Consider the following 19,027-nt stretch of genomic DNA (forward strand, 5'->3'; position numbering starts at 1 on the left):
AGACTCTCCACCCCGAGGGGACGATGAGCTTTGTGGTGGGTGAGGCATGCTTCTGAAGCCAACAGCAGTGGCATCTCTCATGTGGGTGAGCAGGCTCCATAGATGCCGTTAGCCACCCTCTCCCCTGTGGTACATTTCTCCTCTAGAGCTTGATGTCCTGTGGCTCAGTCTAGCCTGGGGGGGAAAGGGTAGACCTGTGAAGTCTGTGGGGCGTGATGGTGTCCCCACTAGTGTATGAGGGGATGTCTTCCAGTCCCACCAGCAGGACTGGCAGCTCTGCTTGCTAGGCAGGGGTGGCAGGCCTGGAAGCTATTTTGGCTGCCCCTTCCTGGGCCTGTGGCCACATGGCATGTTTACACACTGCTCCTCTCAGACTGCACGAGGGAATCTGATCCGCCCGCTGCTTGCTCTGGAGAAGCTGCACATCCAAGCTGGCCGCTGTCTGATAACTTGATGTTGGGCTCTGTCCCCATCTGTGGTTTGTTATCCTTTAATACCCAGGTAAGGGCTCCCAGAGGGATACTGCACTGACTATCCCCTTGCTGTTAGTTTGGGTATTCAGGGTCAGGTGACCAGGCAGAATGGCCTTCTTGCAGGAGTGTGTTGTGTGTCTCTTAGTGCTCTTGTCTTCCTTCCCAGTCTGTACCTTTGTTCTGTAGCCTGTCGTCTTGGGCCAGGAAGGGTAGTCCCAGTCCAGGGACACAGTGACTCGTGTGAGAGGATACCCACATGTCGTACACATCCTCTGAGTCGGAAGCCTGGCTTGCAGGGTGGGCTTTGTGGTCTCCTCAGCCTCTGTTGTCGACAGGTGAAGCAACAGTGCGGGCCTTGTCAGGAAGGGCAACTCTCCAGGAGTGTGAGGACACAGCAGGGCAACCCCAGAGCTGAGCACCTGAGTACCAAAGTGACACACAGGCTGCAGAGGTCTAGTGGGCTTGGGCTCAAATGCTCATCTGCTTGTCTGCTGTCCTTGCTGTGGGCTATGGGTCTGAAACTCAGTCCTGTGCTAAAGCTTGGGTTTGTTTGTTTATTTTGTTTTTTTCACCAATGCCAGGTTCATACCTGTGGCCCTGACCCAATGGAGCTATGTTTGGCACATGTGTGCCCCAAAGTCCTTTGAGCACTTGGGGTTGATCACGGTTTCCAAACGAGGAATCCGTCTTGAACATGTGTCTTATATCTAGGCTCCTCACATGCTGGCTTCTACCTCTCCCTGCCCTGCCCTGTCCAAGCCAACACTGTCCTAATCCTTGCTTCCTGACTTCTGGCCACTGGCTCGGTTCCTCGTGACTCTGCTCATTGTCTGGGCCATGATGGCCATGAGACCTGGCTGCGGTGTGGTCCTTGCCCACAGGCCCAGCTTCTCCCTGTCCCTTTGGAAAGTGTTTTCACTGAGGTCTGAGATGGGACCTCTCGATGGGAAACTAATCCTGTCCCTTTGTCATGGGCACTGGCAGAGGAGATGCTCAGGACCTGACTAGTTATTTTGTGTGTCAGCACAAGGTGTGTGTGCGTATGTGCATGTGTGTGACTTACTGTGCTTGGGTCCAGCCAGTGCTCTCTGGGTGCTCCTTGGGGTTCCATGTGCATAGTGGCGATATGTGGAGAAAAGAGAAAGGGGCCAAGTGCTTGGCCCTCAGGGCATTGTTTGAGAGGTGGTGAGATCGATAGAGATGTTAGAGAGTGGAGAGTGGGGGTAGTGACTGCTGTGTCTGTCATCTGTCTGGGGTGCTCTCTGCCTGGCCTCAGCTTGTCAGGGGAGCTGAGTGCTGTGTGTGACTGTCTGTTTCAGGTAACTCACCTTGGGAGCCAACCCTGTAGACATCTGGTTGTGCTTCATAAAGGGCAGTACTCCCACTCTCTGTGTCCAGGCACAAATGGGACCCTTGTGCTTTCCAGCGAGGACACGGTGGAATCCAGTGCAGTCCAGTCCTTGGGACACTGGGTCAAGTCCCAAGCTGTCAGCCATTATTTCAAATTGCCTGTGGGTCGAGAACTCTCTAGCCCTTCTGGGAGACTGCTCCCCTCCCTCGGTCCTACTGTTCCTCTGGGGTCTGGGCTCATGGACTAGTTCATGGCAGTGTGTATAGCCTTGGGAATCTAGGCTGCTTGCAGTCTGCTGAATGGATCTGTGTTCTGAGCTGCTCTTGGTGTCAGCTCCAAACTCAGGACCCTCCGGACTGCTTGGGGTTTTCTCCTTCAGGCTCATGTCGTGTGGTGGCCTTTTGGCTGGAGGGGTTAGGAGGAATCTTTGGCCCTGTGCTGATGATTGAGGCTGCTCTTGGGACTCCGTGCAGCCCTTGGCGGCTTCCTTCCGGAGGTTATGGGAGGATATAAGAGAAAGTTAGAAAGGCTGGGCCTGGCTTCCAGAGGTCTCAGGCCCTGAGCCTGGATCCCTACAATTTCCAAGATGCTGGGTTAGGGGCCCTGAAGTCATGATGTTTTCTTTATTCTTTTTACAGGGAGCGTCTGCAGCAGCTGGGGGAGAGGACCCCCATCTGTGTGTACATGAGGGATGAGGTAGGTGTTGGCCATCGATTGCTCTCCTGCACTCCCGCAGCCCAGCCCACTTTCCAACCTGGAAACCTCACTGACTTGAGTCTTCAAAGCAGTGGCGGGAGCAACAGCTCCTGAAAGCATGATGTGTTCTGGGGAAAAAAGCGGAACAGCCGGCTCCACTGGAAGCCGACTGCGGCCGCCTGGGCTGCTCCTGAAACCTCCCTCAGTGCCCTGTTTGTTTTTTCAGCTTCTCTCAAAGCCGGAGAGTCACAAAAGTGGTTTCATTCTAGTAAATATTTGCTTTGCTCCATGTTTTGATCTTTCTCAAAACCGAGTGCAGCGTGGCGCAGGCAAAGCTGGCAGTGAGGCTGGGCCGGCCCGCCAGCCCCGCCCGCCACCGCGAGGACCCTCCTAGCCCGGGTCCCCTGACCTCACAGGGGCTTTTTGTTTCTTCCCTGGCCCAGTGCCTTGTCCTGGCTTAGGCAAAGGCATGCAGTTTCTGCGGGTCCTCAGGAAGGCCCTGGGGTGGGACAGGACTTTCTCTGTTATCCCCATTTGAGATTACTCACCCCAAGGCCATGTGGGGCATGGGGAACTGTGAAGGGTGAGGGAGGCTGCTCTGACCACACTCTTCCTGTGAAGAGATGGACCACGGGGCCTCAGAGATCCCAGCCTGATCATCCTGCCTGGCCACATACTCTGGGTCTCATGCTATGCATGGCTGTCTGCCCTTGTGGACAGCTCCTCAGAGGGCCAGCATTGGTTCAGTGGGTGTGGCCAGTCTTGCCTGAGCCCTCTGCCCTGAACCAAGTTGTCAGAAGTGACTTGGGAGAGGGGAGGACCTAGACAGACTGGGCAGTGTTTCTGAAGTAGCTGAGGCTGGCGATGGCGGAGCCATTGCCACAGACAGATGGTGTGCCGACAGGGCTCTATTATCCCGGTCAGGCCCTGCTTTCTGATTTGAGGCTCCTACAGCTCAAAGAGTTTTGAAGAGTGGGTGCCACCACCTTTCCTTCGGTCTACCAGACAGGGTGGACTCTCTTTGTGGCCTGGTAGACACCTGTGTGGTACTGAGAAGGACCTGATGCAAGGGACTTGTATGTCTGGAGTCCCCAGGGTCAGATTGCCTGCTGCCTCTTGCCCATTGTTGTCAAGGGTCACGATGCCCACTGGAGTTTGGTGGCCTGGGGCTACGACAGGTTAAGAATTTACAAAGGTACTGGGGGCCCAGTGGAAATGCTGGCCAGTGGCAGCTGTGGAAGCTGGAGCTCAGGGAGTCGTTGGGAGGATGGGGCCTGCAGTCTGATGCTGGCCAAGGAGTCATCTGTGAGTCTTCAGTCTCCTGTCCCTGAGCATGGGATTCTGGGTTGCTGGACATCCTCAGTTAGTCTGCTCTCTCTAGACACAGTGGGCTCAGTGCACAGCCGAGGAGACAGACGGTCAGCGGGTCCTCACCAGCTTCAGACCAGCTGCACACAGACCTTGGGGATTTCCCTGGGGGATTTGACCAACCAGGGCTCAGTAGGGAAGGATCCAGCTGGGGGCCTGTGTGTCCTTTGTTTTCTGCAGGTGACCGGTAGAGCTGCCCTGCAGAGGACGACGCTGCAGTCCCTGGGCCTCACGGGTGGCAGTGCCACCATCAGGTAGGGGCATTGGAGTCTCTAGGCGTGGGGAAGGGAGCTAGGTGTGGCCCGTGCCTGTAATTCCAGCCCTTCAGAGGCGGAGGTGGAGGTCCTGGATGGGGAGATATGGGAACTGGGGTTAGGAGTGTGGGTGGTACTGCCCTCTTGGTGCTCAGTGCCCACATTTGCCTGCAGGGACCACTCCTCCCAGCCTTCTTCTCTTTTCTCCTCTGGAGAGAGAAGTGGATTTCAGAAGGGACCCTGAAGGAGGAAAGGACCACTCTATGGTGTTAGACTCACTTTTTTGCTTCTCCCAGGTTTGTCATAAAGCAGTCTGACACCACGGGCAAACAGGAGCCCGTCGCCGTCAGGAGCAAGCCCCCAGGAAGTCCAACCTCTTCCATGTCAGCTGACCAGGCATCTAGCAGCCCCTTGCTTCCTTTGAACTCTGGGGAGTTCAGCAGGGGAGACCTGAACCATCAGGGTGATGTAGGCACCTCAGGGAGCAGCCTTGAGAGTGGCCCGAAGACAGCAGATGCTCGGGCAAAGCAAAGCACAAAGGAGTCTGCATCCGCCCCGTTTGTTCCCTTCTCTGGTGGGGGTCAGCGGCTGGGGGGCCCTTCTGGGTCCCTTCGATCTCTGACATCATCTGCCAAGTCACCCAAGTCTTTCTCTGGCCCTGGGGGCCCTTCCAAGCCCAAGAAGTCAAAGCCTGGTGAGGAGCCCCAGCAGGAGCTTGAACCGGTAAGAAGTAGACTGAGCCCCAGGGCTTTCTCCCGACCAAAACTGAATGCTGGCCATTCTGGCTATGGTGGCCATAGGTTTGCAGGCATCTCCTGGGAACAGGGCTATTCTGTCTGGGCTTCCCATTTACACGTGTGGAGCAGTGAACCTGCCCATATCAGCACCAGCATGCTTGTGCCACCCAGAAGGTTCGAAAGGGTGGCTGAGAACAGCAGCCCACCTTCTGCCTGGTTGAGAGGCTTGGATAAGGCGACAGTGCACTGAGCATTGGTTATCCCAGGCCTGGCTTCTTCCTGTTGCTGGGCAGCGGGTTTGAGGCATAGATGGTGACTGTTAGGTAGGAGTGGATTGTGTAAGAAAGGCAGAGAAAGTGGATGGATCGGGATGTCCATAGCCTCCTGGAAAGTTTACACTAGAACGACTTGCGCAGCGCTGCTTCCTGTCTGGTGGGCTTTCTTGAGGACGAGCTCGCTGCTGTGCTGGGTTCCCATTGCAGCACACGGCCATTTCATTAGTTTTGCAAAACAGTTCTTTATCGTTTTTTCCTGTTTTTGTTTTTTTTGAGACAGGGTCTTTCTGTGTAGTCCAGGCTGGACTTGAACAGAGGGAATGGAAGGGTGCACCACCGTGCCCGGCGGAGCTCTTTATCTTAAGTCTGTTTCCATCTTTGTCCATGGTTCTCTTTATCAGACCATGCTGGTAGTGAATTATTCCTGCTACCACTCAAAGACTGGAAGAATACTTCTGAATCACTCTTAATGGACAGTTGAAGGGCTAGGATGTGGCCTTGTGAGCACCTTTCCCAGCCTGTGGTGGCGCTCATACCAGAGACTACCTTTGCACCATGTGGTCCATGCCACGTCAGTGTCCAGTCCCTCTGTCTTCCCCGCATTGGCTGATGGCCCTGTTCAGCAGGAGGACATTGTGTTCCTGCCCTCAAAGCTAGTGTAGTTTTCTGTTTGGCTCATATTTAAAACTCTGTAGCTTAGACAGAAGCTCCCACTGACTTCTTGGAAAGAGGAGTGCCGTGAGTGTTCCCATCTGCACACACTTCCTGTTCCAGGTGTGGCATTTGCTTGTCCTTAGGTCCTCTGGGCAACCCCAGAGCGCCCTATATGAGTAAAATTCCACTGAAGGTTTCCTTAGATGCATTCCTGGACTGTCAGCTCAGCTCCGTCACAGGCTTGTCCTAAGAAGGGCCCAGTCTTCCAGAGTCCAGCCAAGCACGACTTCATTCTCAAGACCTGTGGTTTCTTGTGTAGGGCTGGAGAGGGTCTTTCTCTGGCTAATACATTGCCTGAAGTTATCTCTGGGCCAGGCTATGAGGTGGCCATGGCCTAGAGCCTTGTGTTTGGCTTCCTAAAGGAAGACAGCTGTTTTAGAGACAGGATTATTTATTTATTTATTTTCCTAAAAATTTTCATATTACTATTTTTGGGGGGTTTTGTTTTGTTTTTTAATGACTGGGTTTCTCTATGTAGCCTTGGCTGTCCTGGAACTCGGTCTGTAGACCAGGCTGCCCTTGAATGTACAGAGATCTGCCTTCCGAGTATTGGGACTAAAGGTGTGTGCTATCACCACCCAGCTAGAATTATTGTTTGTTAAAGATAAGGTCTTATTGTGTAGCCCTGGCTGGTATGAACTTGCCATGTTGATGAAGTTGGTCACTTCACTCAGAGAGCTATCCCTATCTCTGCCTCCCGAAACCTGGGATTTATGGTATGTGCTACCACACCCAGCTATTTTTTCATGTGTGCACATGTATGAATGCATGTTTTGTAAGTACATAGGCACAAGTGTGCATGGTATGGGTGTGCTATGACTAGGTAGGCACTTGTGTACTCAGGCTTGTGAAAGCCTGAGTGGATGTCTGGAGTCAACGTTGATCGATTTGCCACCTGATTCATTGAGTCAGGGTTTCTCAATCTACCTAGATTACTCTGGAGATCCCTGTCTCTGCCATTGGAGACTGGAATTATAGTTGGGCTGTCATACCCCCCTGGTGACACTCCCCCTTCCCCCGGTCAAAGACAGGGTTTCTCTGTAAAGCCTTGGCTGTCCTAAAACTCATTCTGTAGATCAGGCTGGTCTTGAACTCAGAGCTCCGCCTACCTCTGCCTCCTGAGTGCTGGGATTAAAAACGTGTGTCACACCTGGCATTTTATGTGGGTCCTGGAGACCTGAGATCCCATCATGCTTGCTGAGTGAGTGCCATAACCACTAAGGCTTCTCCTTAGTGCCTTTGTTTTTCCTTTTTGAGATGGCTCTTGAGCAAGTAGGCAGGGTGACCTTGAATTTATGACACTCCTGTTTCATCCATTCAAGTGCCACCAAACTTGACTTGATATGAGTTTCCTGCCTGGGATATCATAGCAAGGCAGCTTCCTGGTCCTCAGACCCAGACCCTGGACCCAGTCTGGAACACAGGTGTAGACATGTCCACACTCTCTCCAGAGTAGCCCTGCTCTTACTGTGCCCCCTTTCCCGGTGGTGCTAAGACACCGCAGGGCTGCTGTTATACTGTTGTTATGTAACGTGGAGACAGGCTGACAGGGCGCATCTCCACCATCTAGGCCCATGGTTTTTATTCAGGTTTGCTCTGGGTTGGACACAGATAATGACAAAGACCTCACCTAGCGTTAGGGAGGGAGTCTCCTGGGGTTGTCCACTGCCTTTGTACCTTCTGCACTTTGCCTCTTTAGCCCTCTCTTCCCTACTTTGGCTTTCTCCAGCATCCTGTGTGGTTTTTTTTTTTGGGGGGGGGGAAGGGTTCCTTCCTGTGATTGATGTATGTACACTCTGTGATATGATCCTACACACTTTGGATGCTGACAATATCTTGACATGGTTTACGCCAACCTGCAGTCTTATAACTCCTCAGTGGCTTGGGCTGTTGGCTACATCTAACAGTTGCCAAGGAGATGAGGGTAGAGTGAGTTTGTATGTCTGTTAAAGCTATATTTTACCCATCCATCCATCCATCCATCCATCCATCTATCTGTCCATCTATCTATCCATCTATCCATCCATCATCTATCTATCTATCTATCTATCTATCTATCTATCTATCTATCTATCTACTATTATTATTATTATTATTATTTGTGGGTTTTTTGAGACAGAGTTTCTTTGTAGCTTTGGAGCCTGTCCTGGAACTTGCTCTGTAGACCAGGCTGGCCTCGAACTCACAGAGATCCGCCTGCCACTGCCTCTCGAGTGCAGGGATTAAAGGCGTGTGTCGCCACCGCCTGGCTTATATTTTATTTGTCATTGTGTATATATGTGTTTGTGTGTATGTGCATTTTGAGTAAGCACCCATGAGCCCAGAAGAGGGCACTGGATCCTCTGGAGCTGAATTGTAGGTGGTTGTAAGCTGTTAGACATGGGTGCTGAGAATCAAACTTAGGTCTTTTACAAGAGCAGTGAACACTCTTGACTCCTGAGTGCTTAGAGTTGTGTCCCCCTACCGCTTTATCTTTGGTCATTGTGGTTGAATACACCCTCCGCGAGTTCTTGGCACTTGAGCTTTGCTTTCGCGCTGTGGGTGTCCCCAGCCGCTCTGCTGAGTCTGATATGCCGGGGTGTAACTGAGTCTGTGTGACTGTGACTGTGGGTGTCCTCAGCCGCTCTGCAGAGTCTGACATGTCGGTTGTGATGTGGTGGTGGTGTCCTTTCTTTCTTTCTTTCTTTCTTTCTTTCTTTCTTTCTTTCTTTCTTTCTTTCTTTCTTTCTTTCTTTATGTATTAAAGATTTCTGTCTCTTCCCCTCTGGTGGTGTCCTTTATTTATTTATTTTTTATTTATTTATTAAAGATTTCTGTCTCTTCCCCGCTGGTGGTGTCCTTTATTGCATAGCAAGTCCAGATCTAGTTGCTCGGGCCTGTGGAACCTTTGTTCTTGATCTTTGTGCTTTCAGAGTTATCAGGTGATGTTTTTGGCTTTGTTTCCTTTGACTCCATGGATTAATTTTGGTCCTGTGTACAGAGTATGAGATAGAATTTGCTGGGTTTCCATTGAGTGTTTTGTTCTAACCGGTTTCCCAAAGCCGTCTTCAGCTACACAGCTTCCTACTTGCTCAGTCTCAGTGACATCCAGGCTGCTGGTCCCCCCCCCAGTGGCTCCCTGCTGGTTCTTACTGCCGCTCATCTTGGAATGGTTGCCAGAGCAAGTCTCCTCTTGCCTCCCTTTGCCAAAAGTGACATGTCTCTTCAAGGGCTTTATCCTTTCAAATAGTTTTCAGGGTGTTAGCCAAGTTCCTGAGAAAGTGCTATTGGACATTGGTGGAGCTCTGTTGGGTTTCTGTTTACTTTGGGGAGAACTGTCTCCTTATTGCTGTGTCACCTCGGCTGTGGACGTCACATTTTCTTCTGTGCAGTTGTCTTGTTCTGTCTTTTAATGTAGGACTTGGACACTTGAGATTATTTTTTGTGGTGTGCTGAATAGTATCAGAGTTCCTGCTACACTATCACAGATGGCCCCTTTATTAATAATGTTCAAGAAGTCTGTCTGCATTTCTTTTGGGGTCTCCGTGGCCCCCTTGGACTGTTTCTTATGTGTCAAGTCCATTTTGTCTCTAGTCTCTGGTGTTCTTTGAGTCATGGCAGTCATAATGGAAGCCTTGCCTTGGCCTAGGGGAACATTCTATGGTTCCACTGTTAACAACCTTTCTCAAGGTAAGAGCGTTACTCCTGAGTTTTCTAAGATGTTTCTTTTCAGATATAGGTGCTGAGGTCTACAGGTGGCCTTTTTCTTTTTCGATTTTTTTAAAAATATTTATTTATTTATTTGGTATACAATAGTCTATCTGTGTGTATGCCTGCAGGCCAGAAGAGGGCACCAGACCTTATTATAGATGGTTGTAAGCCACCATGTGGTTGCTGGGAATTGAACTCAGGACCTTTGGAAGAGCAGGCGATGCTCTTAACCACTGAGCCATCTCTCCAGCCCCCTCTTTTTCGATTTTTTGAGAAGGAGTCTCTCTGTGTAATGTTGCCTGTCCTGGAACTCACTCTGTAGACCAGGCTGGCTTCAAACTCACAGAGATCCCACCTGCCTCTGTCTCCTGAGTTCTGGGATTAAAGGCGTGAGCCACTATGCCTGGCTTTCAGGCAGTTTTTTCTGCATTGATGGTGGGTCTTTGAGTACTAACTTCTTCAGCCCTCACACTTGAGATTTGGGGTAAATGTGGGTCAAGTCATTCTTGCTTTTAGGGCTAATTGCCAGTGATGTGTTTCATTTTCAGCCACATATAAGTTTAACTGTTTATTTTCCACCTTTGCATTTGTAGTCATAGGGGCAACAGGCTGGTTTTTTTTTTTTTTTTTTTTTTTTCTCTTTTTCATTCTTTGTCCAGCCTGGGAATCAAAGTATTTGATATTAACTGGGGTGGTCCCTGTCTGTGCCCTGATGTTGTGTGACCTTTCCTGGGGAGTGTGTAGAGCAGTTTATCCATCCCATATATAGCCCTGAACAAAGGGATGAGTCCTTCCAAGCCCCTCGGTGAAGGGTTACATATGGGAGAGCGATTGTATCACAGAAACGTTCCACCCCAGCATGGGTCAGCTATGGGAGCTGCTTCAGTGGAGTCCCAGTTTCTCTTAACATTCCACCTTCTGTATACTCTTAACGCCTCTCAAGACTTCACTACAGTGGGATGGTGGACTGCCAGGAGAGGGTCTTGTGACTCCTCCTCTCTCAAACAGCAGCCCCTACTGCCCATTGCCACAGAGGCATTGCTGCTTTTTTACTGCCGTGGCTGCTGGGCACAGCTCTGCTCCAGGATGATCTGTGGCTGTGCTACACAAGAGCCAACAGTTGTGCCCTGACTCTCAGACGTAGTAGTGGTTACAAAAGAGGGACATCCGTCTTGGGAGGTCAGCGGTGCAGATAACCGATGTGATGTGAGTAGTCGCATGGCATCATGGAGTGGCCTCTTGGGGCCCTGACTTGTCCTGCTGTCCCTGCCTGGGTTCTGTCTGGTGGCATCCTCTAACCACATGTAGAGCCCCACTGTCAGGCTGCCTAAGCCTCCACTCCTCAGCATCCGTGCAGAGTGAGATGATCAAGGCACCTGTGGGCTTCGGAGGAGGTAGGTGAGGCCACGGCAGCCCTAATGCAGGCTGGAGACCAAAAGTGCCCAGTGTGGGACATTGGAGGAACAGCGTAGCTGGAAACAGCGTAGCTGGCGCAGAGGCAGACCTGCTTGTAGTACTTACCGTCCTTTCCAAAATCTTGTGCTGGTGTTAGGATACTGACAGTCCCCTTGTAAGCTGGGTGAGAGTGACTCTTTCATTTGGTGATTTTCCTGTCCGTGGAGCTTTATCTTATTTACTTATTTGTTTATTTATTTAGTTAGTTTTTAAAGACAGTTTCTCTGTAGTTTTGGAGCCTTTCCTAGAACTAGCTCTTGTAGACCAGGCTGGCCTCGAACACACAGAGATCCAGCTGTCTCTGCCGTCCAAGTGCTGGGATTAAAGGCGTGTGCCACCACTGCCCGACTGAGCTTTATTTGATAAAAACAAACAAACCAAAAAAAAAGCCCCAATCTTCCCACTTCTTGGAGAGCACTTCATCTGATGATGAGTTTATCTTTATGGCTAATCCTTGCATCCCGCCTTGTTTCCTGTGTGTGCTGCCAAGGGGACCGTGTACTGAGGCCAGACCTCCCTGTGTCCTGCTGAGCTCTGTGCCCGTCACTATGGGAGGTGTGCTGTGTGCCTTGGTCCTGTTGAGGCCTCTCGGCCCGTGGCTCTGAGGACTTTTCATGACTTGGGCGAGGGCGTGATAGTGTGTATTAGAACACAGGGCAAGGTGCTTTGAGTCCACTACTGTGTAGCTGTCAGTGCTGCTCAGGGGCATTACTTAGGTGGCCTGTGGCTGGGTCACAGTGTTGGTGCCGGCAGCCTGACTAGCTCCTACCTAGACATTTGTGGTTGGGGCTTTTTCTCCTGCTCCTTCTCATCACACCTGAGAGGGCTGAGGGTGAGGCGGTTGTATCCATAGGGGTGAGGGGTCACTTTTGTTTATCTTGTTAGTGCCGTGCTTATCTGTTTGTTCAGGGTGGCCTTGAACCCAAAAGCTTCTCTTGTGGAGTAACTCATCCTGGAAAGGAGAGGATGGTGGCACCACCTGTCTTCTCCCTTAGGAACCGTGGAGACCATTAGGAACACTGTGAAGTTTGACTAGTATGGAGTTCCTGGGTCCAGAGTCGGATGTGGTGGGTAGGGATAGCTGGTTCCGGGGTTGTGGCCGTCTCTGTGGTTTAAGGGGCAGGGTAGCTGTGTCCTTCTACCACCCTAATATTGCCAGCCTTCAGCTCCTTCTCCCTCCATGCCAACCGGATCCCATTTCCTGTACTGTGTAGTGGGTGCAGCAGTTCAAAGCAGCTGTCCTGGTCAACTTGCCAGAGTCACTGTCCCTGTGTCAGGATCCCAGCACAGCCCTAAGCACTGAACCCAGGGCCCCCAGCCAGCAGGGGTTGTTCCATGGCGGGTGCGTGTGCTCTGCCTGAGCTTCTCCAGCCTTTGATCTGGGAGCCTGGGCAGCTGATTGATTGTGGAGCGTCCCCCGCCCTCTGCCTTGCGCTTCTTGTCACCAACAGCCCCACACCCAGAGGGCTGGCTGGCCACATGCATCTGCTTTGTGTCCCTCCTCAGTCTTGGGGGGGGAGGGGGACGGGAACAAAACAGAACTTTTTTGGGGAACTTCAAAGGTACACTTTAGTAATCAAAAAGAGTTTCCAAGTTTCCCATTAATGTTTTGCCTGTGTGTGGTTTTTGGATTTAAATAAAGACTCAGAAGAAAGAGACAGGATAAAATACAGGCAGGTCCTCGCTGAGGCCCGGGATGGTTCACAGAGCCCGGCGGTTCCTGCCTTTGATGTCAGACATTAATTATTAGAAGGTAGTTTTACTGGCGATCAGAACCGGGCTCTGGGAGAGGCTGGGGCTGCCCGGCGCCCCCTGGCCATGTCCTTTGAAGTCCCTCCACAGCCCAGGAGGCCGCCCTGTAGCTCTAGCTCACTTGCAGGCCGATCACAGCACACACACCCCCATGCCTGCAGCCTCCCCAGCAGCTGGCACGGGGGGCCAACGCTGATCAAAGGCCCTGGGTCCTTCTGGGCAGGACTGACTGCCCCTGGCCTGCCTGCCCCTCCCCCTCTGGGGATTTCCTTCATGTCTGCCCGACATGCCCTGCTCACACAGTCTGGCCTTCACCCTCTGCACCCTGGGCTGGTGACTAGTTAGTACTAATGGGGCTGGAAGAACTCTGTAAGGGGGTCTGGGAAGTATAAAGTGGGTTGTTGTACCAAACTCAGAACACCCATCTGGACCCATGAATGTTGAACAGGGCAGGGCAGAGTGGCAGGTGTCTGTGGATGGCTGGAGTATGGTGCCCATGGATGGGGACTCTGTGTTGCTAATATCTGCCTTAGGGGCTCCTGTTTCTGTCATCTCCATAGACTGGCCATGGGCCCTGCTGTGCCTGGGTATTTATGGATAACCCTCAGGCTATGAGGGCTAACCTCAGTTCTTTTGAGAGCTGCAGGCCATGCCTTAATTGGAAAGACCACTGAGGTTTGCTGGCAGATGGTTCAGAGACTTTGCAGGGGCCAATTGAGTGTCTGGGTTTTTGCTTGTTTGTTTTGTTTTAAAGATTTTTATTTGTATTTATTTAGGAACTAAGGTCTTATTATGTAGACTTGGCTAACCTGGAACTTACTACGAAGACCAAGCTAGTCTCAAATTCACAGAGATCTACTTGCCTCTACCTCCTTCCTGAGTGCTGGAATTAAAGGCATGTGCCACCATGCCCAGCTTATTTTTTTTTAATATTTATTTATTTATTATGTATACAATATTCTGTCTGTGTGTATGCCTGAAGGCCAGAAGAGGGCGCCAGACCTCTTTACAGATGGTTGTGAGCCACCATGTGGTTGCTGGGAATTGAACTCCGGACCTTTGGAAGAGCAGGCAATGCTCTTAACCACTGAGCCATCTCTCCAGCCCCCTGCCCAGCTTATTTTTATCTTCAATAATGTACATGTTTGCATGTCTGTGTGTGGGTATGTGTACACGTGTGCAGTGCCCACCTATGCCAGAAGAGGGCGTTAGATCCCTGGAGCTGGAGTTCCAGGTAGTTATGAGCCATCCAGTGTGAGTTCCCTGCAAGAGCAGTGCATGATCTTAACTGCCAAGGATCCCGATCCCTCCAAGTTCCCATCTCCAGGGCTGCTGCTCACTGGGCATATCGGGTAGGGAATAGTCTCCTGTTCCATCTAACCTGGGCTCCCAGTCTGTCTTATGTGCTGTTCAGGCCTGTCTTGGAAGTTTATCTTTTGTTATTTTTTTTTTTTTTTTTTTAGACTGGGTTTTACTATGGAGCCTTGACTGGCCTGGGACTCACTATGTAGATCAGGCTTGCCTTGAACTCATAGCAGTCCTTCTGCCTCTGCCTCCTGATTACTGAGATTAAAGATGTGTGCCACCAGACTGGATCCCAGGAGCAGCTTCACTGGTCTAGCCGGTACTTTTCGGGAGGTGATAGATGCTCCAAATGCTCAGGTTCCTGTGCTGTGGCTCTTGCTGTCCTCCTCCTCCTCTTCATCATCATCCTTATCATCATCCTCATCCTCATCCTTATCATTGTCATCCTCCTCCTCCTCCTACTCATCATCCTCATCATCATCCTCATCATCCTCATCCTCCTCATCATTACCACCATCATCATCCTCATCATTATTATCATCATCCTGATCATTGTTATCATCCTCTTCCTCCTCCTCCTCCTCATCATCATTGTTATCATCCTCCTCCTCCTCCTCACCACCATCATCATCCTTATCATCATTATCATCATCCTGATCATTGTTATTATTTATTATGCCTTTTTCAATACAGGGTTTCTCTGTATTAACTCTGGCTGTCATGGGTTCTATAGACCAGGCTGGCCTTGAACTCAAGAGATTTGTCTGCCTGTGCTTCCTGAGTGCTGAGATCAAAGGCATGCACCACCATGCCTGACTATGCTCTCTTCTTTTAAAAAGGCTTTGGTCACATCCACAGTAGAGAAGCTAAGCTGTCAGTGTCATGGGGTGGGGCGGCCATAGGTGTCTTGGTGTCTTGGAGAAGAGCCAGCCGCACTCGCCTGTGCCATCCCCAAGCCTGTGTCGCTCTGGCCTCTCGCTCTGGCACAGCTGCCTCCTGCTGTGCCGTCCAGGACCTTTGATGGTGTCCATGTGCTCAGGCGCCTCCCTCCCAAGGGTGGCTGAGCCCTGTGAGTAACGCAGAGGTCTGGCCTGCGTCCCTGTTGTAGTGATTCATTTAGGCTCAAAGCCTCAAGGGGAAACGCTTCACATTCTCGCTCACCAAAGCCATTGTCAGCGCTGGCTGAGCTGAGGAAGAGCAAGCCAAGGGGGCAGGCGGCCGCTGTTCATAGGGAATCTGGAAAATCTGAGATTGAGGTCATCTCTAAACAGTGTTCACATTTCTTTTTCATCTGTCATCATGTCCTGGAAAATCACTGTCAAAAGAGGAAACTTCAGCCGGCCCGTTTCTGACAGGAGTAACCCTGTGGCCACCAGACCCCGCCGTGACTGGCCAGGCCAGGCTATGTCGAGCCTTCCTCCCAAAGGCTCTCTGCTTGGCCTGGTCCTTTACTCCCGACTTCCCACTGACCCTGCGGTGGCTCCAGCCTGGACAATGTCACAGCAGGTACCCACCTGCTTCTCAGGGGCTCTCTTGTGTGCCTCCTGTGTCCTAGCTGCTTGGAGTCTGGGGTATGGAGCTATGGGAGGCTGCTCAGCTCCTCTGGATATTTCCTGCCCACCTTGCCTGACTGTTGTCTTCCTGGGTAACCTGGAATCAATGCCTCCTTCCTGTACAGACTTTAGCAAGGGGTCTTCTATCCTGATGTCCATCCATCACTGTCCCACAGACACAGGGAGGAGGTCATCTGCCCTCTATGTCTGTACTCCCAAGCCAACTCTTCCTCAGACACTCTGTGCCTCAGTTTCTTTACCAGTCACATAGCAACCATAATATGGCCTGACCCTGTCAGCTTATTCTGAGGACTTGGGCCCAGCGTGCACGGGCCTCCTGGGGAGAAGCTCTTTGGGAGGCCCTTCACGTTGAGCTCCCTATCCCTCAGTAGACTGTGTAACTGGCTTGGCCTTGGGAGCCTCCTGCCCAAGCGTCTCATGATTATCAGGAGCCCTTTAGCTTCCCCCAGCCCTCTCCAAGCCCCAGTTCAATGGAACACAGCCTTTTGTACCCTCCCCCAACACACTGACTGGGGTTCCAAGACATTGTCTGGGATTTCAGCACCATTTAGTAGGAGGAGGAATGGCAAAACAGGCCATTGATGCACTCTGGGTGTCCCACTGGCCTCGTCGGGCATGACTGTCCTTTATATCCTTTCTCCAGACTCGAGTTCTCTCTTCAGAAGCATCTCCATAAGTACACCCACGATGGGGATGGAATGTAAAACTGCCAGTGTTGGCAGGATGGCAGATGGGAGCCGGGCACCGACTGGGGGACAGCTGTGTGGCCTCTGCTGGTGACTGCCCTGCTGCAGCCCTCCCTGCCCATTGACTCTGGGGTGAGCTTGCCTTGGGAGCACTGTGGGCTGATGGAATTTCCCCATTCTGTGCTCCCTGGCTGCCCCTGCTATCACTGGTGACAGCCCAGTCGCAGACCCTGTGAGGTGCCATGGGGCCTTCTGTAGCTGCTTACTTGGCCTGATCCATGCCAGCAGGTGCCAGTGGACTCTTCACCTTAGCTCTTGAGTTGTAGCAGAGTTGTCCTGAGTGGGCTCTGTGTCCGTCCTGTCCTCTGGTCACTGGGCTCCTGAGGAGAGCAGGAGTCAGGAGGGCCCAAAGCGGTGAAACATGCCAGTTCTGTTTTTCTGATTGAATTCAGTAGCCCTGGGCAGTGTGTGGTGCTGCTGTCCCTCGTGTCCCCATCCATTGTCCTCCCTGATGCCCTAGACTGCGCCTAGGAGTGTCCGGGGTTGGCAGCAAGAAAGCATCTCTAAGCTCCTCCAGTCTTGGAGCGTGAGTGCCCAAGGCTACATTTGCCTTTGGGTCCCAGGTTGCTACCACTCAGCCTGGACCAGCCGTCCATGGACACTGCTGCTTGTGGCTCAGGATGTGTCTAGATTCTGCCCTCCCTGTGGAGCCGGGGCAAGAACTGTGGCCATGGAGTCAGCCTGGCGCCTGACATCGGGTTAGGAAGATCTCTGGAACAGACTGCCCGCAGTGGCTACTGATGTGGCTTTGAAGGAACAGCCCCCTGGTTAGCCACCTGTGGGCCCCTTTCTTAGCCATGTAGCCGGGGTGATGAACTCCACGACTAGTGCAGTACGGCACAACTTGGTAGATAATGGAGACGTGGTGTCCGTGACAATCGCTACGGGAGGTCTTCCCAGGAGACATTTGGGACAGGTGTACTCAGAATGCACTCAGTGTGGACGCATTGAGGTAGAACCTTGGTCTTGGGCAGGGTCAACCTCCCTGGGCCTGAAGCCATCTTCAGAATGATGACCGTGGCTTGGCCATGCTGTGTGAAAGGCGGCTGGAGGCAGGAGGAGTCAGACAACTGTCCCTAGGGTCTGGCGTGTGCTGTCACAGCTGTGTTTCCTGCAGGACAGGGCACAGCTGGGCACCTTGGTCCCTGGCCTGGCTCCGTGGGGTGGCTCCGGCACAGAGGAGGTGCCCACCCTCCTGGGCACCAAAATGGACTGGGCCTGCCTTGTAATTTGCATTGCCATTGATGCCAATTAGGGGTGACGCTGTCCCTTCCTCTGTCCCTGGGTGGGCAGAGGGAGGGCCAGCTTGCTCCCCAGGGGAGAGGTGGAGTCAGCCTGGCTTTGGGGCTGCGGCCGAGAGAGGGCAGTAGGGGCAGTTGGCCGGAGTTTTTGCCAACACTCTAATTTGGTGGCTTCTACTGTTCCTCCTTTCTGGAACCCCTGACGTGGCCTCCAACTGGGGTGCACCTCCCCAAGTTGGCATCCTGATCTTGAAGTTCTTCAATGGAGGCAAGACTGTTAGGACATTTACTGGGCTGCTCTGAAGTTCAGTTCCCATGGACAGCACCGATGCCCACCGAGGGCTGATATCAGGGCTTCTATACTGCTGACCCAAGCCCTGCCCTGGCCCAGTGTTACACATAGGCTGTGAGATGGTGAGCTGGGACACGTAACTGAAGCTGTATCAGCTGAGTTCCTCTGTTCACAGCCCGTTGACCGAGATCCTGTAGTATGCCACCCTGATCTAGAGGACTTGCTGCAGCCCTGGCCAGCAGAGGTGCCTGATGAGTTCTTTGAAGTGACCGTGGATGATGTGAGGAGACGCCTGGCCCAGCTCAAGAGTGAGCGGTGGGTGCCCCGGCCCTGTAGTCATCTCCCGTGGCTTTCCTCCGTGGTGACTTTCATTTTGGTCCCTTCCTACCCTCTTGGGGGAGAATAACCCTTATTAAGTCCTTGCAGAGCTAGCTGAGTGGTGGTGGCGCACGCCTTTAATCCCAGCACTCGGGGAAGCAGAGGCAGGTGGATCTCTGTGAGTTTGAGACCAGCCTGGTCTACAGAGCTAGTTCCAGAACAGGCTCCAAAGCTACAGAGAAACCCTGTCTCAAAAAACAAAACAAAACAAACAAACAAAAAAGACCTTGAAGAGCAAGGGTGAGAACTTTTCTGTTGAGAGACTAGGACCTGGCCCTCTTCACCACAGGAAGCGCCTGGAAGAAGCCCCCTTAGTGACCAAGGCCTTCAGGGAGGCTCAGATGAAAGAAAAACTGGAACGCTACCCAAAGGTAAGCAAGGACTCCCTTAAGTTCCTGTGGGGTAACTATGACATGCCCACAGGGTACCACCACATGGGACAAGTGTTCCCTGGCTGAGTCAGTGTCATGGCAGGCCTGTGACTTGAGGCTCAGGATTGGCCAGCTAATCCCGCAACACACTGAGATGAAAAGCTTTTGTTTTTTTTTTTTTCTTTGTAGTGCTGAAAATTGAACTTGGCCTTCTATATGCTGAGCAAGTGCCCCACCACCAACTATCCCCTAACCCCATGATGAAAAATCTTCGTTTCTGTTTTGTTGTTGTTTGGTAGGCCTAGAACTTACTGTTGTGCCTCTGCCTCCCAAACATTGAGATTCCAAGTATCCA

General features: G+C 51.9%; 1 protein-coding gene across 1 annotated transcript in view; it reads left to right on the forward strand.

The window, feature by feature from the left end:
* Aspscr1 (ASPSCR1 tether for SLC2A4, UBX domain containing) overlaps positions 1-19,027 on the forward strand; it is a 37,962-nt gene that overhangs the window by 11,480 nt on the left and 7,455 nt on the right. The window contains exons 5-9 of the mRNA XM_050140093.1: positions 2,463-2,520; positions 4,069-4,142; positions 4,439-4,865; positions 18,099-18,238; positions 18,591-18,672. Of these exons, the coding sequence (XP_049996050.1) occupies positions 2,463-2,520; positions 4,069-4,142; positions 4,439-4,865; positions 18,099-18,238; positions 18,591-18,672 (781 nt within the window). The remainder of the gene's footprint in view (positions 1-2,462; positions 2,521-4,068; positions 4,143-4,438; positions 4,866-18,098; positions 18,239-18,590; positions 18,673-19,027) is intronic.

Source organism: Alexandromys fortis, unplaced genomic scaffold (genome assembly GCF_014885135.2).
Source record: "Alexandromys fortis isolate MF-2015 unplaced genomic scaffold, M_Fortis_MF-2015_v1.1 scaffold_39, whole genome shotgun sequence".
In the NCBI taxonomy this organism is placed as follows: Eukaryota; Metazoa; Chordata; class Mammalia; order Rodentia; family Cricetidae; genus Alexandromys; species Alexandromys fortis.